This window comes from Vidua macroura, chromosome 10 (assembly GCF_024509145.1).
Source record: "Vidua macroura isolate BioBank_ID:100142 chromosome 10, ASM2450914v1, whole genome shotgun sequence".
In the NCBI taxonomy this organism is placed as follows: domain Eukaryota; kingdom Metazoa; phylum Chordata; class Aves; order Passeriformes; family Viduidae; genus Vidua; species Vidua macroura.
This window is the reverse complement of record NC_071580.1, coordinates 7,041,625-7,061,244: the sequence shown is the minus strand read 5'-3', so window position 1 is coordinate 7,061,244 and position 19,620 is coordinate 7,041,625. Positions and strand designations below refer to the sequence as shown.

The window sequence follows — 19,620 nt, the reverse complement described above, 5'->3', positions numbered from 1 at the left end:
CTATTTATATACTCAAATATGCATCTAATCTGTTAAACTGTCGTCATTATTTTAGCAGGAGAGTAAGCACGTGTGCTATGTGAGCTTTCCTAGGACAGGCTGGCACCATAATAAGGGAAGAAATACAAGAGATAGAAGGAAATCCAAGAAACAAAGGCAAAGATCACTTTTAAAAATGACTGAGACTCTATTATAGCTGGTAAAGAATAAGCTTTATGTCCAAACAAGCACTGCACATAAGAAAATAAGGCAACATCTTGACAAAAACAGAAACAGGAGACAATTCCTACAACCGCTTCCACACACTCACTGACCAGTGCTGGTAGCTCTTCTATGTTGGGTAATGAGATTTCATAGTGATCAGGAAAGATAACAAGTTTTGCTTCATCCTCATATTCAAAGTCATCACTGTTGAGATCACTGCTTATCTCCAGATCTGGAAAACAAGATGGGCAATGTTAGCAGATTGTCCCATGATCAAGGTTCCAAAACTGTGACAGGGGTACCACTATAAACATTGCTTGCCCGGCATCATTCAGCAGTTTCTCTAGCTAGAAATATTTGTGAAACCCTGATCCAAACTGAAATCTCACCATCCTTCAAGAGAATGTTCTGAGGACCAAAATCTCCACTTAATGCCATCCCCAGTCACAGGTAGGGTTGGTTTGGCCTCTCTGCAAAGCAGCAGACAAAATTCTGCTCCTTTTGGACAAAATCAGGATGCCATACTGCTGTGCCTTTTACCCAGAATCTTGAAATGCTATAAAGCATGGACACCAGGTCACACTGCACATGCCCAAATTGCAGAGGACAAATAAAAAGAGCACCCCATATTTTCCAGATCACAGACCTGTCTGAAACGTGCTGTGGCTCCCATCCATCTCGGACCTGTGGCCTTTCCTCCTATAAAGATGTCCATGGCTGGAAGTATTCCTGTGTCTCATCCATAGTCTTAAATAGCTACAGCAAGTACAGTAACACCAACAATATCCCTCTCTTTCTATCTCCACTCTTTAATCAGGGTAACTATTTATTTTAAAAGCACTCATTAGCTACCTAAGCTTTCCTTTGAAGATCAAGCCTTCCACAGTGTTTGTGTGCATTTTCCTTCCAGTGTAAGAATGACTTCTTTTCTTAAATATGAGTCTTGACCAAACAACATCAGCTAAAATGTTTGCCCAGAAATATGTGGACCCAGAGAGAAGCAGAAGGGTGCACTGAGAATTAAATGGCTAGTGTTTGTGTCTCTAGCTCCATGAAAAAATATAATTATTAATTAATTATCACATAGTGACAAGACTGAGTAAAACCTTGTTCTGTTCTTCCTAGGACAAATGAAGAAGTGAAAACCAAACATGCACATGTCAGAAATTTTGCAAGATTGAACTGCAAGAATTACCCAGGCAACAATGGGATTTTCTGGATCCTTCTCCCATCTGGACATGTGGGATCCACTGTATTCTGATGTACCAGTCACTGACAGAATAAGGTTCAACCAAAAAAAGAGATGTGTGAGCAGTAGCCAAAGCTGGCTCTTAATTCCCCCCTAGTACAAGCAGATGCTTAATGAGTCACTCGATCCTAAACGAGCATTGGCAGCAACCACAGCACCCTGGGAATGCCTGAAATCTCAAATGTATGCTTGGGACAGAGGTGAGGAGGACAGAAGCCAGATTCAGAAAACTCAGCTCTCTATTTACCCAGAGAGCAGTAACAGACTGAACAACCCAAATGATAAAACAAGTATCAAAATACATTTTAACTTGACCTGGAAAGAAGAGCTCTTGAGAGGAACATCAACTCTTGGCTCACGTGCTGCACCAGCCAGCCCTGAGGTGACAACACCCACTGTCAGTGATTTCCAGAAACATGAACTCTCTCTCACCAGCAACCAAAAAAAGCCCTTTCTCATCAGCTCAACATAGACACCAAAGCAAGAACATTTTCTCACACTGAAAGCATGACATTTTTAGAGAATGTATTAATTCATTACTGATTCCTCAAATCACACCATTTTCATAATGATCCCTCGCTTTACTCCAGGCTTCTTTCTCAGTTTGTATTACAGTCCTGTGTTTGATACAGGAGGGAATCTCCACAGCTGCAGTTTTTAACAGCACTTCTGCTCTGTGGAACAAGGAAACTGAGGCTCTCCAAGCTGATGGTGCATACAGCAACACATCTCAGGGGATTTTCACTTAATGCCAGAAATGTGATGGCCAGCACAACAAAGCCAAAAGTACTGACCACCTCCTAAACAGGAGAGAGGTTCCTCAGAGAGGATAAAAGCTCAGGTTTGGAGGCAGTGAAAGCTCTTGCAGGGCTGTGGTCACAGAGTGCCTCAGCCACCAGAGGGAACCTGGCACCAGCTCACAGCAGCCACTGGGCTCTGGGGACGTGTGTGACACCCGCTGATCTTCACTGCCTTGTGCTCTGGACATTAACTTAAAGCACCTGCAAGCCCCTTATAGAAACAGCAATGATATGGTTGCCTGTGTTCAAAATTCAGACACACACTGCAGCTCATCTCCCAAGGCAGACAGCAGCCAAACAGCAGAGACTTCAGTGCTGCTGGCCTGACCTGCATCTGAACCAGTGATCCAGGGATGAAAGACAGAGTATCCTATTAGCAATCATCTGCTGTCATCTAAGGACTTCACATGCTTAGGAGCACCAGCCTCCTGTGTGCAATGGGCAGGGAAGGGAATTTCCTTTTTACCTGCTCAGGCTTCATGCCATTCCTATCAGAAGAAAAACAGAAAACAGGGTCCCATCAGCATGGGACTCTTTCTGCCTGATACACCAATATGGCAGCACCCACTTGTTACTTTAAAGGATGCAGAAAGCTTCATAACCGTCATGGGAAACATCACGAGGATTTAAAATTCCCCTTTTGAAGGCCACCTAAAAGTGGTACCCTTCCACCCAACACCTACTCCCTCTGACTAGGAATTAAAAGGCACTGCCTTTTCACTCTGAAGACAGTTTCTGTTATGTACTGGTCCAGGCCCAGTACATAACAGTGGAATGGACTTCTAAGGTCACAGACTGAAATCCCTCCATACAGAGCAGGTGACCATATAAACTAATCCCTTTTAGGGACACTCAGAGGGACCCCTTAATGAGGTCAGCTGAAAACACCCAGATCACCACTCATACTTTTAAATGTCGGCTTGCTGAGAGACATAGCTGTTAAGTTTGGTAAGAAATTGTACCTGCATTATATTTTCTGTGCCTGTGCAAGTGCCAGCAAGGCTGAGATAGCATGAGGGCAGAAGGAATAAAAACAGGTGACTGTGACTTTAGAAGGCAATGGAGCCCACACTAAATGTGGACTGAATTTGACCCTGAAGCCACTGGGCATCATGTGCAGTCTGCAGGTAGTTTCTAGTGCAGAATTTTAGGAAGGACTAAGAGTAACTACAGGAAAGAGGAATAAGGTGAAATCTACAGGCAAAAGGCACATATTTGATTAAAAACTACCACTAAAGACACTGAAAAGTATGAACTTTCAAGCACAATACTTCATCCAAAGTTGTTTCTTGATCAAGGATGCTCTTCCAAGATGCACTGTGAGCAGAAGGCAAAAAAAGGGCTTTACTCAGTTCTGAGACTGAGCCACAAGACAGCCAGCCAGTTTGTAATCCTTCCAGGGAGTGACAGCTTGATGGTCATTGTTTCCCTTCCAGTGGAGTAACACCTTTCTGGTGCCTCCTGAGAGCCTCAGTTCAGCTCTTTGGCCACCAAAACCAAATATCCACAGGTTGTAAGTGTTGTGTTGGGAGGGCAGGCAAAGCAAAGCAGCAGACACCTCAAAGCAGAGGCTCAACTGGCACTGTTATTTTGGGTGAGTAGAGTAAATAAATGTACTGCACCTCACAAGGCATCACTGAGTGACGGTGAGAAGGTGCTGCCGCTGAACTGACTGAAAACAGCAGCTGGGAGAGACACTACTGTAATGTAAACCAACCCAGCAGAGGGGAAGAGAAGGAGTGGATGTGGCCAGATCAGATTTAGACAAGTTACCAACTGACTGCACTAATAATAGGGGCATAAAAGACTCCAGACAGGACCCCCGACCAGGATTTCCTGCGCATGTGGATGTGTCTGTGTGCGTGTGAAAGGGAATGCAAACGTGAAAATTGAATGAGGGTGTTGACTTGCAAGTCTACAACTAATTTTGAAACCCTAGAAAGACATCTTAGGAATCTGGGCTTGATCCTGCTTTCGCTGAAAGCAATGGACAAATTCGTATTGACTTTGGAGACCTGGGTCTTCAAATCAAATTATTTCTTCCTGCCTCTAAATAATAGTGAATTGCAGCAGCAGCACTTTGCAAACTATAAGCTACTCCATTCATTTTTTTTTTTCAGGCACATTCAAAATATTAACTTCATCAGATTAATTATAAAACGGAAGAATTTTTTTTTTTAAGTTTTTTCAAGTCATAGCATTTTCATTTGCAGAAAAATGAAAAGTAAACCTTTCTACAAGGATCATTTGGCTGATTCACTACTTGTAAAAGAACATTCAAATTGCTTGCTACATCTTCAAAGCATTTTTATGTTGGTCCTATTACTAGATAAGACCTCATCCCTTGTATTTCTGGCACAGTCACATATTAAGCAAGCAAAACTAAACCACGAAAATTCAAATTCAGAGCTCTTTTGACAGCAGCATTAGCCTGCGTTAACCTAGTCTAATTTTCACAGTGCTACCCAAACCAGCAAACTATTAAGACTCTATTAGTGTAAGGTATCTGCTCACCATCCTGTACTCAATTCAAGCATACATGGCAAAGCTAAAAAGCAGCAGCTAATCAGTTCTACAGCTGCTGCTGGAGAATATGCACTATTTTACTGGGCTAAATTGAAAAAATATTGTCAGGAAATGCTTAAGTTCTCCTACATCACAACTTTTCATTCACATGTACAGATACTCTATTTCTGCTTACTCACATAAATATAAACTTTAACCACTCATGGTAAAAGCCCTCTTCAGAAGGTTTCCAAACAAAAACATCCTAAGGGCAAACAGGGTTCTGCTCCTGCCTACGAGACCTGGGAGAACAAAGTGAAGCTGTGGTCAAATCCAGTACAGGCACTCTCAGGAGTAGTCTTTACACTTGGAAACAGTAGCCATGAGTCCATCCACTGCCATCAGCATGGAGGTGCCATCCAGGAAAAGCTCAGCAGGTTTACAAGTTCTCCCAGACTCTCCAAGTGGAAGTTTTCCTTTCCAAGGTCTCCTGAGACCCGCTGTGTGTTACAGATACTCTTCCTAGCAGCAATCACAGATCTGCTGACAGAGCTGTTCATCTGAGGACTTCAAAACACTTTTAATTGCTGGTCTGAGTTAGCCACAGCTGCCACAGCTTGCTGCAGGGGCAGATGATGCTCTGGTAACCAATCTGAGACAGGACATCTGTCTAGGGACAAGTTTTATGACAGTCACTCTGCCAGCTCTGTATAGCCAGGAGTCCAGGCTCTGGCATGGACCCACAGATGCTCAGGAGGAGGGCTCCAGAACCAGGCAAAAGTGGGGTGATTGCTCCCTCAATGCAGAGTGCAAATATCTGCCTGAGGGTTTTTGCTTGTTGGGAATGAGGGGGAATGGTGTTTGCTAGCTGGTTTTGGAGAAGGAAATAGGGGGGTACTGTGTGTAGAGGCAGTTACACTACTCAAAAGAAAGGTTTGCTTCCTATTTATAAGGCAAAATGATAGAAAACAAAATATGAAGTGTTACTTTACTGGTTTTCCACTTAAACCTCCCCCTGCTGCTGACAACTGAGCTGACATTTCAGAGAACCATTCACCCCATCTCTCTGAGCAGCAACAGGTAACTGGACCACATCCCTGTGCACACACAGTCCAAGCACCTCTCTTGTACTCTTTGCATCTTTCAGCTACTTCATCTATTGTTTAGTTACTCAGTAACACCTTAAAAATCACTTTTAGATTTAACTCTTAGGTAATTTTAAATCAACCATCAAACTCAGTTTCTTCAGTTTTCAATCCCTTTCCAGACCACTTACATTGCATTAATTCAGAGTCTGAAAGACTCTGCTGGTAACTCCTGGGATAAATATGTTCAGGGGCACTCTGCTGGTGATTATGGTAAAAACTGGACCTCCAATCCCTTCAGCACAAGAATCTTCCCCCTAATTCTGCTGCCCCTTTTGACCAGAAGCTCATAAGATGATCACAGTACGCCCCATTAACCGAGTTTTTCTTATTCACACAAAAGGCACTGAATAAGACAGACACTCTGCTTTAAATATCACCCCAAATTCCCTGAAACCTTGCACAGCCTGAGCTGAAGCTGTCATGTCCATACTGTCTAGCAACACCTCAACCAGCCAGATTAAAGGCAGTTCATACATTTCAATAAACAATGCTGTTATGCTTCCTAATTACACAGAACACTCACAGCCAACACCCTCCAGCCTTCTCCAAAGAAAGCCAAACCAAAACGTGTCCAGAACCTGATGCACTCATGCACAGGCACACACACTTTGCTGTGAATCTTTCCATGTTTAGGAAAGATAAATATTGCAGCTGACTGGCCCAAGCAGCCTGTTTCTTTTGCACTGACTAGACAGCAGCAGTGCTAGAAAGTAATCAGTGAGCATCCAAAAGATGTTTTCCTAATACTAAGGAGATTGAAAAGGGTTTAGTATCTTTAATAGTTTTACATCAAAGAGGATTATAACAAGCAATGTTACGAATGCCCAAACTGGATTGGCTTTGTACACAAAGCTTAAATCTCTGGGCCTTCAGGGAATTATTGATAGATGTGTAGGAGAGAGGGATGCTGGAGTTAGCCACTGACCCTCGTCTGGTTTTGTCTGCCAGGGCAAGCCCTACCTGGCAGGTCACATACCTGGGTTGTACCAGGCAGGATAAACTCACCATGGGCCAGCAATGTGCCCTTGTGTCCTTTAAGGAGGCCAGTGGTATCCTGGGGGCCAGCAGATCAAAAGGGAGATCCTCGTCCTCTACTCTGCCCTGGTGGGGCTGCACCTGGAGTATTGCATCAGTTCTGGGCTCCCCAGGCCAAGAAAGACAAGGAGCTGATGCAGAGGGTCCACTGGAGTGCTACAAAGATGATTAGGGGACTGAAGCATCTCACTCGTGGGGACAAGCTGGGCCTGTTCAGCCTGGAAAAGACTGAGAGGGGATCTTATCAGGGCACAGAATATCTTCAGGGCAGGTGTCAAGAAGATGGGCTCAGATTCTCTCCAGCAGTGCCCAGTGACAGGACAAGGCACAACAGGCACAAACTGGAACACAGGAAGTTACATCTAAATATGAAGAAAAGCTTCCTTACTTTGAGGGTGACAGAGCACTGGAACAGGCTGCCAGGAGAGCTCCTGGAGTGTCCTTCTCTGGAGATATTAAAAACATGCCTGGATAGGAGCATGTGCAGCCTGTTCTACATGAACCTGCTCCAGCAGGGGATTGGACTTGATGATTTCCAGAGGTCCCTTCCAACCCCAACCATTCTGTGATAGTGCCCAAGGTCACAACGAGAAAGACAGAATTAAAACAACCTCTTTAGATGAGATCATCCGTTCTGAACCAATGAAAAATATGTTGGATTAAGAGATAAACCACCAAATTTTGCTAACCACCTCTGCTGCTGTTACATGAAAAATGATCTAATCAATTAACTCTCTGTGCTTTTGTTTCCTCGGCTGTGAACAAGGACAGGAATCATTCTTTGTTCTTTGCTTTAAGCATGGCCAAAACCAGTAACATCTGCTGATCCAAAGAAGTGGACACAACACATTTGGAAGCATGGAAGTACTGCCTCCAGGAACAGAGCAGACACCAGTTTACTGCCAGCCAGCAGGGGCTGCAATGAAGACTGCAGTAGAACAACAGACCAGATGAGATACATTTTCAAAAGGGCATTAGATTCCAGAAGTGCTGGATTAAATGGTGATAGATCCATGTTCTAAACCCACTCCAGTGAAACTGCACTGCCCTCAGGAGTTCCCTTGGAACTGCTGCTCAAGACCTACTCAGAGGGAACAAAATGCTGATGCACAAGGGTGGAATTTGAGGATTTCAGCGTGGCACAGCAGAGACAGTACCCTCTGCCAGTACCCTGTACACCTCAGTGACAGGAGCCTTCAGGTGTATGCAGAAGATCAGCAAGAACAAAATTTGAATGTGCTTTTGTACTTTGTGTTTACACTCACATTGCTAACACTGTACAACCACTGCTGCACTGCAGGCAGCTTTGTTTCTGAAACAATTATTCTATAAGCATTCAGTGACAGTCATGATTTTCAATGTAAACTGGCAGTAAATGACATTTAGAGCAGCATCTGCGATGTAACACTCTCTTCCTACAACTTTAGCTTTTTTATGACTCATTTTCAGTCTTTTTTCTTTCTCAGCCCTCCTTGCAAGACTTACCTACACTAACAACAACAATTTAATCAATCACAATCTGCAAAGGCCTCTTAGGGACACATTCCACAGATCAAAGCATTTCCAGCACAAGGTCATTTGATTGTTTCTCTTTAGCCATAAGAGCTGGCAATTGTAAGGAAAACATTTCACCTTTTCATTACCTGAAGAAAAATTCACTGTTCACTATTAATACAGAGACAATAAATAATAGATGAATTGGAGAAATACCACAAGCTGTGGGAGAAGAGAGAACACAGATTTTCATCACATTCTCCTCATCCATATTTATGAGTCCCTCAGGTTTTCTGGGTAATATGAATAAATGGATTTTGGATGATATGGGCATGGTAAGAAAACTGCTTTCCATGAAGCAAGGGAATAGAACTGTGGACACAACAGAATTAGAGATGCTCATGATGTATGTGCAGTTGCATTCTTTACAGGAGAGACCACAACATCACTGAAGAACATTTACCTGTGTAACAACTTTAAAATGGTAATAACCCTTCCTATGACCAGCTGCTGAGCAGAACAGAGCCTCACTGAGGCCCTAATATATCTAAAGATTAAGTATGGGTCAACATTCTAATAAAAGAGTGCTTTGTGGAAATTCCAGAGAGAGAGAATGGACAGAATTAGTAAAAAAGCGCCTTTCAAAGCTTAGGCTGTTTCAGAGTAGTTGAGGATCTATTTTACATTAAAATGTTTCATGTATACATACACACACATCTTTCAATATGCACCAAAATGGTTAAGAATTACTTATTTGCCTGGAAAACCTTTACACTCTAGAACCAAAAGTTAAAAAGAAAACCAAAACAAACAGCAGGAAATCAAAACCCAAAAGGAGCCCCAGAGCCAGACACAATGGTGGGCAGAACCCAAGTCCACATGCAGACAGGGTCAGCAAAGGACTGTGTGAAAGCAGCTGCTCACAATACCTAAAAATAGCTTAGCATTCCTCCTTTTTGGTAAGGCTCCACCAGATGCTCCTGGTACCTTCTGGAAAGAGAGAAAGAAACAATTAAAAATCCATCAAGTGAGACAACAGTAAATCTGCATCAACCCCTCCTATCAAGCCACAGTCCTTGATGAGCAAGAATGTAAATGCTCTTTGCTGTCCTCTGACACTGGGACTCCTCAGTGCCCAGCACCCCCAAGGAGTGAGGGAGCCTCCACCTGAGTCCTTCACTCTTGGCTGGCTGGCAATTGATCAGAGGGTGTCCCACAGCCACCACGGGTGGCAGCTGTTCTGTCACCGAGGCAGAGACACCCAGCACCTCTCAAACTTCCCTCCACTAGATCCCCAACAGTATTTCTTAATGACTAAACTGAATTACAGAGAAGAAAAGGCTATTTTCTGCATAAAGGATTCAACCCTTCATAACTAATTCCAGTAGGACCACTTTGCTTTGATCTGTTAGTTAGGTTCATTTTCTTCTAGCCAGAAAAAAATGCCCTTTCCGTCAGAATCTATGCCTGCTTCCATTAATCCAAATTACCACCATGTTTTCTAAATATTAGAAAGTATGGAGGAAACTCAACAACACTCAAGCAATTGTTTAGTGGGGGATTTGATTGTATTTTTTAATTTAAGCACCATAGCAGAGAACAGTAACTTCCAAATAAGATTAAGTTGCACTACTTTTCCAGTTCAGAATACCTCAGACTACAAGGGAAAACACAACTAACTGAGGAAATGTCAAAGTCAATGCACTTACTCCTTAAGCTGTTTATTAAACAGCACCGTTAAATCAAATGAAATCAAAAAAGCCTCTGTGGCTATTTGGTGCCAACATGATGCATGATGCAGTGTGTAATGTTAGTGTAACTGGCAAGGTTGTTAGGCAACTTTTTTTTTTTTTTAAATAATAATATTGGGATACAACAGGTGGAGAGAAAGCAGCCAAGAACCTGTCAGCCTACAGGGAAAGTTCATGCTTGCCTCTGCCCCTTCGCAGGCAAAAGGGTCACATATTTTGGGTGGTTCCCTTCACCATGTAAATTAAAGCTCTGGCCTAAGCAAACTGCTTTAATCATCAGTGAGGTCTTCTACATCATAGGAAAATTTTCCATTCTTAGAAAGAGCAGATGCTGACAAACACCCCTTGGCTGCATTTAAGAACAGAATCCATTATCCACATAGAAAAGCCCTAGGGAAAAGTCAGGGTTGCAACTCCAGCAGTTCAAATAAAAATAAAAATTCCTCAATGAACTGAAAATAACATGCAGAAAATTTCTTTCTTTAATGCTACTGGAATTTAACAAGTGGGAAGGAAGTAGCCAGGAAACTATTTTAAATGTATTTTAAATATATTTTTTAAAGCAGTAGCAAGAAATAACATAACCCAATTGCAAATACATTATGAATTACACATTCTCCAAGGACTCTATTTCCAGAACTAAAAAAAAAAAAAAAAAGTTTTTTCCAATACTGGGAAGCTCCAATTGAATTTTGATGTCACCAAGTGTGATATTGTGAAAGTCATTGAGACTAGAGATTTCAAAGAGAAAGAATTTGCATGGAGTGCTTACATTTAACTCACGCTAACAACGATTTCAGTTTGATTTTTCCAAATACAAATACATCAGAATAGAAGCTGCTTAATACTTCCAAAACACCCACAACCTCAACCTGACAATCTTTTTTTTACCTTGTCAGAAATCACTGAAAACATTCTCCATTCACAAACCCATTTTTGTTTCTAACAGATGTGACACACCCAACAAATGGGAGTGACACGAGGCATCAGCAGTGGCATTAAATTCCATTTGTGATGCTGCTTGGACAAGGTGACAGTGCGGCCTGTTCTGCTGTCTCTCACTTTTTATAACACCATCATCCCTGGATAACATCCAGAAGCCTATCCCTGTAGGAAATCTTTGTGCTTCTCTGCCCAGGGTTTTCAGCAGGGCTGAGCTATCACTACAGCACCAAGCTGAAGCTCTGCCTGGAAATGAATAGCACCCAGGCAGTTGTATAAAAGTCATACACTACAGAGGAGAAGCTGATTTTAAAATTCTGCAGAGTGTAACTCTGTGAAAAAGGAAAAATAAAAATCAATTTCCTTTATTTAGCTAAGAATTTTACCAGGGGGTGCTCCATAACTTGCACTTGTGCCCATCTCAGATGATCCAGCAGAGGCCTCTGGTGCTGAGCTGCCACAGGCAGATGCTCCAGCTCTACTTGAGCCAGCAGGCTGAAGATGTGACCCTCATTTTCTAACTGAATTGTGACAAGATACACAAATGACATTTATTCCAAACATCTTGAGAAGCAACCTGGGATTTCTGCAGCAATGCAGTGCATTCTGCAGGGATGATGCCAAGGGAACCACAGGCAGGAATAGCAGCCTCACTCTAAGAATCTTAAGATAGCACATCCAATGCCTTTGGCTTTACTGTATCCTACACCATTAAAAGCTTGGCTTCCAAAACCAAAACCACAATGCAGCATGTGCCAGACACTTCATAAAACTCTTGATGTTTCACATTGCTCCAAGGAAAACAAGGATAGCACTTAAGAAGCAAATAGTCATGGCAAAAAAAAAAAAGAAATCCACAGTTAATATATGAGGAATCCTGGCTATGAGCCCTATTAGATGATGCAATATTCACCTGCACTGTGTAGTCAAACCCTGTTTCCTGCCACATGACCCAGAGAACCAGTGTGTTGCCACCTTCCAGCACAGAGCCAGCCCCTCTGCTGCATCATGATTCACCCAGAGAAAATCAGGAACCACTGAACTTCTTCAATCAAAGGGGTTTGCAACACCAAACAACAGTTGGGATATTTGTTCTTCAAATTAGCTCTTCAGCCTAATCTTTATCAGGAAAGGAACTTTTGAGGCCTCATTTTAACCCCAGTTTACCTGAACTTATGGAAGAAAGTTATATACAAGGAAAGCTGACAGGATTTCTGCCCACCTAGATAGCATCTTTCTGTCTCTAGATAGCATCTTTCAGGAGTGTTAAATTCAGTCAGAAGAACCATTGCTAAAACCAGAGCAGGCTCTGCAAAAACTCAGTTAACAGAGTGAAGGAAAATGTTGGTATTGCCCTTAGAAGGAAAGGCAATTCTAAAGTATATCATCTACCATGTCATCCTGGAAGACATGCAATCCACTTCACTGTAATTCTGATAAAATATGAACAGTCCTCCACTGGAAATAAAGTAAGTAGTCAGGGCACTTTACATAACTCAAGGGCTCCATCACCCAGGGGAAGCCTTGGGAATGAGAAACAAGGATTCTAACCCACTCCAAGCAGCTATTTTAAGCCCTCTAACTTGCCAATAGAGGCAGAGCTTATGGGAGGGTGAGCTATAAGTACACCCAGTGCCTTCCTTATAGCTCAGGTCAGAAGTAATTAAGAGTCTTTTGAAGATGCCAGGCAAACCACAGGCAAACAGAGGTTATAAAGCACAGGTTATAGGTGATATGCAGTGATGGTATGGAAGAGCAGGGAACATGAGGCTGTACATGCACACCTATGTGTGGGGAAAGGCTAAATGAGGGTCAAGCGTGTGTCTCTAGAATCCAGAATTAATTTAAGCTAAGCTTAAGATCCCAGACCAGGTCAGGGTTTAACTGCACAAGAATCTTAGGATGAAAAGGAGTCCTATCACCCTGAGATGAAATCTCATATGAAAAATAGAAATCAGCAGCTTCCAGCCATATCTGAGCCAAACCCAGTAACTGTACACTTGAAAGGCAGGTTTCAGAAAAGCATTGAGCTATGTACAATGTGCACATAACATGCAAAAAATATGTATGTGATACACAGAAATGAGAAGTGAAAAACATCAGTGAAAGTCAGGAAGGAGCTGCCTTTAAGGTCTGACTCTTTAGGGCTTTTGATTCATCTTAGAACTGAAGCTGTAGGATTGGTTGGGATCCAAGCACCTGGATTTGATAGCCAGCCCCAAATCTGAATGTGTGCATTTCAGTCACTCAGGACTTGGTCTGTGTTTAAATTGCATTACCCAAATGAGCTCAAAAGGCAGGAGAAGTGCTGGGGTAGTTCTCTGGGAAGGCACAGGTCTCACCTCTCTCACGTGTCGTTTCAGGTGCAGGTAGACACACTGTCCTGTTTTCCGGTAATGCCGCTCGATGTGTTCCCTTCCAAATCCCAGAAACGTGTTCATGCACACGTAGAGACCTCCTTCTGAATCCTACAAGGAATGGCACAAACACTTACAGCAGGGAAGGACAGGACGGACCCAGCACACAGAAAAAAAAAAAAAAAAAACAAGAATTGCAGACCCCTCCTGTTATCAGGCACACACTTAAAGTATGGCTTTCATAGCATATTATGGTGTTTACACTGTCAGTCTTCTAAGGAACTTCCCCATCATATCAAATACCATAACACATCATCCCACAGCCTATAGAAACTCTTTGAAACTAGTTCCTTTGCAACTACAGATTAGTGAGTGTCCAAATTGGAAGCCTAGAAGTTAGTCTTGAAAAATTCCACTTGAGTGCCCAACCCACAGAGGTCCACAGGCACAGGAATTTGTAAAGCACAGAAATAAGCATGAGCAGTTATTTGAAACAGCAGAATTTCTTGTGGGCATTTGATTGCAAGAATGTGATCCCAAACCAGGGGCACAGCAGAGTTGATGGTCCAGAGACTCTGCCACAACTTCGTTGTAGAACAAGTTTCTCTTGTCTGAGAAAAAAGATCTCAAGTGACCTCACAGCCCTTAAAACTGGCTAACAAAAACTTGACAAGTGTTTTCTGTGCATTCTTCAGTATCTATCAGGGATCCTCTCCATTCATGCAACTACAAAGCTTGAAGACAAGGGCATTACAAAGGGAAAATAAAGATATATACTCCTGGTGCTGATCACAAATGCTGACATTTCAGTAACATAACCTGGCATCACTTTTTGCTCTCCCTAAAACTGGGTGTTGATGCTGGCTGTTACCAGAGTCTTATTCAATTTTAGCACCACTCTAAGATCTCTCCTACCTCAGACTGCCAGAAGGACTTTCAGTCATCTGCTCATTGGTGTTGGATCAATCTTTCCAAGCCCTCTAACATGTATTGTTTTGAGTAGGTGGTGCAGAACAAAGATTGAGCCTTTCAGAAGCTCTGTGACCTTCCTTCTAGTGTGAGCGTGTTTGTGCTATTGCATAGCACAGAACGTCTTGTGTTAATTTCCCCAAAGAACAACATGAACCACACTCATTCACAGGCACCTGAGAAGTAAATGATAAATATATATCTGGAAGTAAGGATCATTATCTCCAGAAGCAAGTCATATTAGACACATACATGCTGCCTGCTCTTCTATCCTGCATTCCAAACCCTTCTGCATTACCTCTTTCTGTGAGAAAGTCATGGATGTGTCCTCTACAAGAAGATCCTAGAGGTACCCAGTCTAAATAAAAATATACAGTGTTGTCAGTCTAGGGTCTCAGGAACTTTGTTTGAAGTTTTGTTTTCATGGAGATCATTCTCTCTTTTTCTGGAGGGAATCCAAGAGACCACTGAACCCTTTCTGAGGCAGCCTATGACAACAATCTGACACTTTCAGTACAGGAGCTAAATGTAGAGTCTGAGTAAGTTGGTTGTGGTTACTAACAAAACAGATGTTTCTCCAAGAGAGCATAGGCAGAGTGTTCTCTCCCACAGCTTGAAAAGAAGTGGACAGACTGTACAAAACCCCAAAATGTCAAAGTAAAACAGAAGTCTGTGTGGAAAAGACACCTTTTTAGATGGCTGAGTGAAGGATTAGGCCCCTGTTTGGTGCTCAAAAAACACTCGACTGTGATCTAAGACAAACTTTGTGCTGGTTAATTTAACCCCACTGAGCAGACAAACAGTTCTGGAAGGAACGATATTTTACATCGTCTGTGGCATGTAAATCTTTGTATTTGACAATCATTTCAGACACGTGTGAAAGTTTTTGCTGGAGGAAGGCAGCTTTCTGAAGTACTGGAGACACTATTCTACACCAGAAAAGCATAACTTGTCCTGACAGACAAAACCAGGAACTTTAGCTGGGTATTTTTCCCCCTCATTCTTGCTTGAGGATGCAGCAGACATGTAGTGTGAGGTTCAGGATAAAGTAATGTATAAACATTATCTTCCTTTATCACTCCAATCTAAAGGCACTGTTGGGGCAGAGGCTTGTACTTGGTCAGGCTCCATCACTGCCCAGAAGGCCACTCTTGAACAAATCAGTCTTCTCACCTTCCAAGCAGAAGGAAAAGGCATTGCTCCTCGCTGTATTTCTGCCTGTTCTTTGCTGCTAAGGTGCTCATGGTATGCCAGGTGCTTAATTCATAGAGGGAAACATACAGCCCACACCAGGGAGAAAAGTATTTTAAGAAAAGAAAAAAGAGCTGCTCTTACTTATTTAGACACCAATTCATGTTTGGAGGAAGGAAAGAGGCAGAGAATCCCCAGGGAAAGAGAGGTAAAATGTACCAGTTGCTCCCTCTCAGACTCAAAAGCAGAGCATGGAAGCTGGTGGGTGAGAGGCAGACACAATGCCAGCCCGTGAGGACAGAGAGAGAAAGATCACCCTCTCAGTCCACACTGCTCGTGGCACCAGACACCAACAGCTTCCAAACAGCCCTAACCTGATCAGGATTTGAACTAATGACCTCCATCCCATTACCAACCCTCACAAACCATTTAGACCCCTCAGGGAAATTTAGGGTTTAGCAATTTCAGCTCCTGCTGTAGCTCAGACAACAATGACTTTGTACAAACATAAGGGCCATGGTGATCTCCTAACATGGCAAACAGTTGCAGACTCAGGGACAGTGTCCCATGCACAGGTGTTTGCTTTAAATCCTCTGGAACAATGGCAACATTTGCTAAGACAATTATCACAGAAGAGAGTAAAATGGCACCAGGAGTCTCCACACCCAAACATGAAGAATGAAAAGGACATCCATCCTCTCAAATATAAAATAAAATGTACACTTATGAGACAGGATCACTGTGCATTCTGTCATGGTTTCCATGAGAGTGTTTCCCTACAAAATTCATGCCCATACAGAACTGCTGCAGGCTCTGCTCAGGGTGTCTGTTCACCAGGAATCACCATAAATTAATCTGGCTGTGGTCACAAGAGTCTTGCTTGTATAACTACAATCCAATGTTTAATATATTTGAAAAGTTACAGGACCATCCCTAACATACACACATTGCACTGGATCCCACAACAGACTAACTAAGTGACATATATTTTATTTTGGGACAGGCTGAAAAAGAACAACTGATGTTTTGGCACTTAATATTCATCTCAGCAACACATAATAATTTACAATGAAGAATAAAAAGAAAGCCTGTCATTCTGTCGTGTACCAGTACTACATACATTAAAAGAAGGAGAAAAAAAAAAAACCACAGCAAACCAATGACAACCAACTGAACACAACAGGACATAGAGATGGCTCCAGCAAACAAAAAGCTCATTTTTAAGTTTCCACTGCAGTAAATGTAGTTACTTCTGGGGTGGGGGAACCAACACAAAAAATGTGTGCTAAGGCCAAGAATATATCTAGTCACATTCAAAAGAAACATGGGACATGAACTGTGGTGTGAGTCTGCCTTTTAGACAACTGCCCTTCACCCAAAGGTGACAGGAAAGTCATGGTGACTAAGGAAAGCAGGAAAGGAATAATAAGAGGGTGAAATTGGGCATCAGGTAAAAAATGATCAGAGGGAGAAGCAACAGAATCAGAATAAGGAATGGAAGGACACTGACATACACAAACATTGATGTCAAAATATGCACAAGCAGTGAAGAGAAGCCATGTACTACTGGAACTGGTGAAAGACGAGAGATGGGAAAAGAAGAGCTGGGTTGGGCAGAGAAAGAAAGGACAAAGGATGTGGAAGTAGGAAATAAATTACAGGGCCCAGTAACTGGACTGTTAACTTGCAGTGCAAAAGAAATCCTTCCCCTGTTCTTCCTTTACAAAAGCACTGTACAGCACTGGATAGCACTGGGTATTTCCCCACAAGCAAATTAATTCACAATTGCTTAACAAAGATTCCTGGTACCTCTGTTGTAGCTCCTCAATGGGCACATGCACAAGGCCAGCCCAGGACAGGACTTTTCCTTAGAACATTTCCTGGGAAGAAAAAAGCTGTATGGGCCAGTCAGCCACTAAACCAAAACCAAACCTCCAAGAGGTGGATCGAGTGCTCACACCCACCTATAAATCACAGGTGGACTCCAGAGCAGTGCACATGAATTCCAAAGCAGTGTCTTGGACAAGTGACGTGCACAGGCAGGATCAAGGCTTCACAGTTAGTGAGCAAATACAATGTCAAAACGAATGCTGGGTCAGGAGTACTTCTAACCTGCAACCAGGAACAGAGAACTTCCACTCACCCATCACCACTGTTTGGGGCAGCTTATCCAGGTGCAGGCTGTGTGAGCCGCTGGCAGAGGTGTCTGAGATCCACCAGGGCTGATTGCCAAGCTCCAGCCCAGGACTGCAGCCCCAGCAGTGCCACCTGCACTGCTTCCACAGCACCTGAGATGTGGGGATTTTGCTTTGTGCAGAACCCTGTCTGTACAGTTCTGTTGGCTACAAAAACAGTGCTGTGCTTCCAGAACAGAAAATCTGGGGAGAAGAGCTGAAAGGAAAACTTATGGTTCCACAGCATGTCAGCAGAGCTCCAGCACTGTCCATTCATCTGCATCTCTGTATTTATCCTCTGACACTCTGGGTACCTCAGAATTCAGGTCTCTCTGCTACCCAAAATATTCCAGTCCATCACCACTCTGGGTAACAGCATGGTCAGTGACACATAAAGAGGAAAAGGCTAGTAAGATCCAAATTTAAATCAACCCAAGGAAGTGCACAATGCACATACACACTGGTTGATCTCCCAAGCACCATAGTTATTTCTCATGTGTGAACCACTGCAGGCACAACTTCTGCTGATGTTACCATTCTCCAACTTTAGAAGACCAGTGAGTTAACTGATGTGAACCAGTTGAGTGTCCTGGTGCACTTCCAGCCAGCAAAACACCTGCCCATGTGACAGCTTTGGCATGTCCCTGTCAAGCAACCAGAGCAGTACCACACTGCTCTGACTTTTCAGGCGATCACCAGCCACCAAGCAATTTACTGCTTCACTAACCGGAGGTCATCTTGCAGCTAGGCCAAAATCCTCATCTGGAGTACTCCCTTTATCTTGGTGTGGTCAGTCCTCTTGTTTCTTTTCTGCTGCTCTCATTCCATCAATAGAAACAAGATCCAAGCCTACCCCTCACAGACACGGGCCTCGGTGACTTTCTGATTTTCCTTAAGGAATACTGACCAAAGGAACTGCCAGACAGGAGGTGATTATTTCTAGAATGTTTTATGCAACACAATCACCAATATCCCTTACACACTCCAGACTCTCAAGGATTTCAGTCTCAACTGCACAATAAACAGCAGAGCATCAGCTCAGACTTTGGGAATTGTCCCAGCATAACCATTACAGAGTTCCCGAGCCACAAAAATGAAGTCAGCAAGATTCACAAAGGAAGCTGTTGTCAGCAGCAAGGTTTTCCAGCAGAGCAAAGCCAAACTTTCAGCTGCTCAAACAAACACAGTCCTGCACTCTACAGAGCCAGCCTGCCTGGTCCTGTCACCGTGGCAGGCTCATGAGCTGTGCTGGGGTTGTCACCAATGCCCTTCGTGGGGAAGCTTTCAGAGCACATCCACGTGCAGCATCCATAGCTCACATTAAGCCCTTTCCATGCTCCAGTTTGTATCCCTTTTCCAGCTGCTGTCTCTCCCCCAGATGTGTCACTCTCACCAGTGACAGGGATGGAGAGAATGGCATGGAGCTGTCTCAGGGGAGGTTTAGGTTGGATATTAGGAAAAGGTTTTTCATCCAGAGGGTGGTTGGACACTGGAACAAGCTCCCAGGGAAGTGGTCACAGCCCCAAGCCTGACAGAGCTGACAAGTATTTGGACTTAGTGGGATTGTTGGAGTGTCCTGTGCAGGGCTAGGAGTTGGAGTCAATGATCCTCATGGGCCTCTTCCAACTCAGTACATTCTATGACTCTACAATCCTGTGGTCAGAAATTTTTGAGACCAGGATCACATGAAAAGGTGGAATTTCCAAAGCTATTATCCTTCTAAAAAAATAACAGAGAAGTCACAGTGGACAAAATAGGAGAGAAGAAACCTACAGCACAGTGTTGGAGGTGTGGAAAAAGT

The 19,620-nt window shown here is 43.1% G+C and overlaps 1 protein-coding gene across 2 annotated transcripts in view; it reads right to left on the bottom strand.

Moving 5' to 3' along the window:
• USP13 (ubiquitin specific peptidase 13) overlaps nt 1-19,620 on the bottom strand; it is a 50,510-nt gene that overhangs the window by 27,118 nt on the left and 3,772 nt on the right. For both annotated transcript variants that reach the window (XM_053986698.1, XM_053986699.1), the window contains exons 2-4: nt 13,471-13,596; nt 9,365-9,425; nt 315-436 (exon numbers count right to left, since the gene is read on the bottom strand). In XM_053986698.1, coding sequence (XP_053842673.1) covers nt 315-436; nt 9,365-9,425; nt 13,471-13,596 — 309 coding nt within the window. The remainder of the gene's footprint in view (nt 1-314; nt 437-9,364; nt 9,426-13,470; nt 13,597-19,620) is intronic.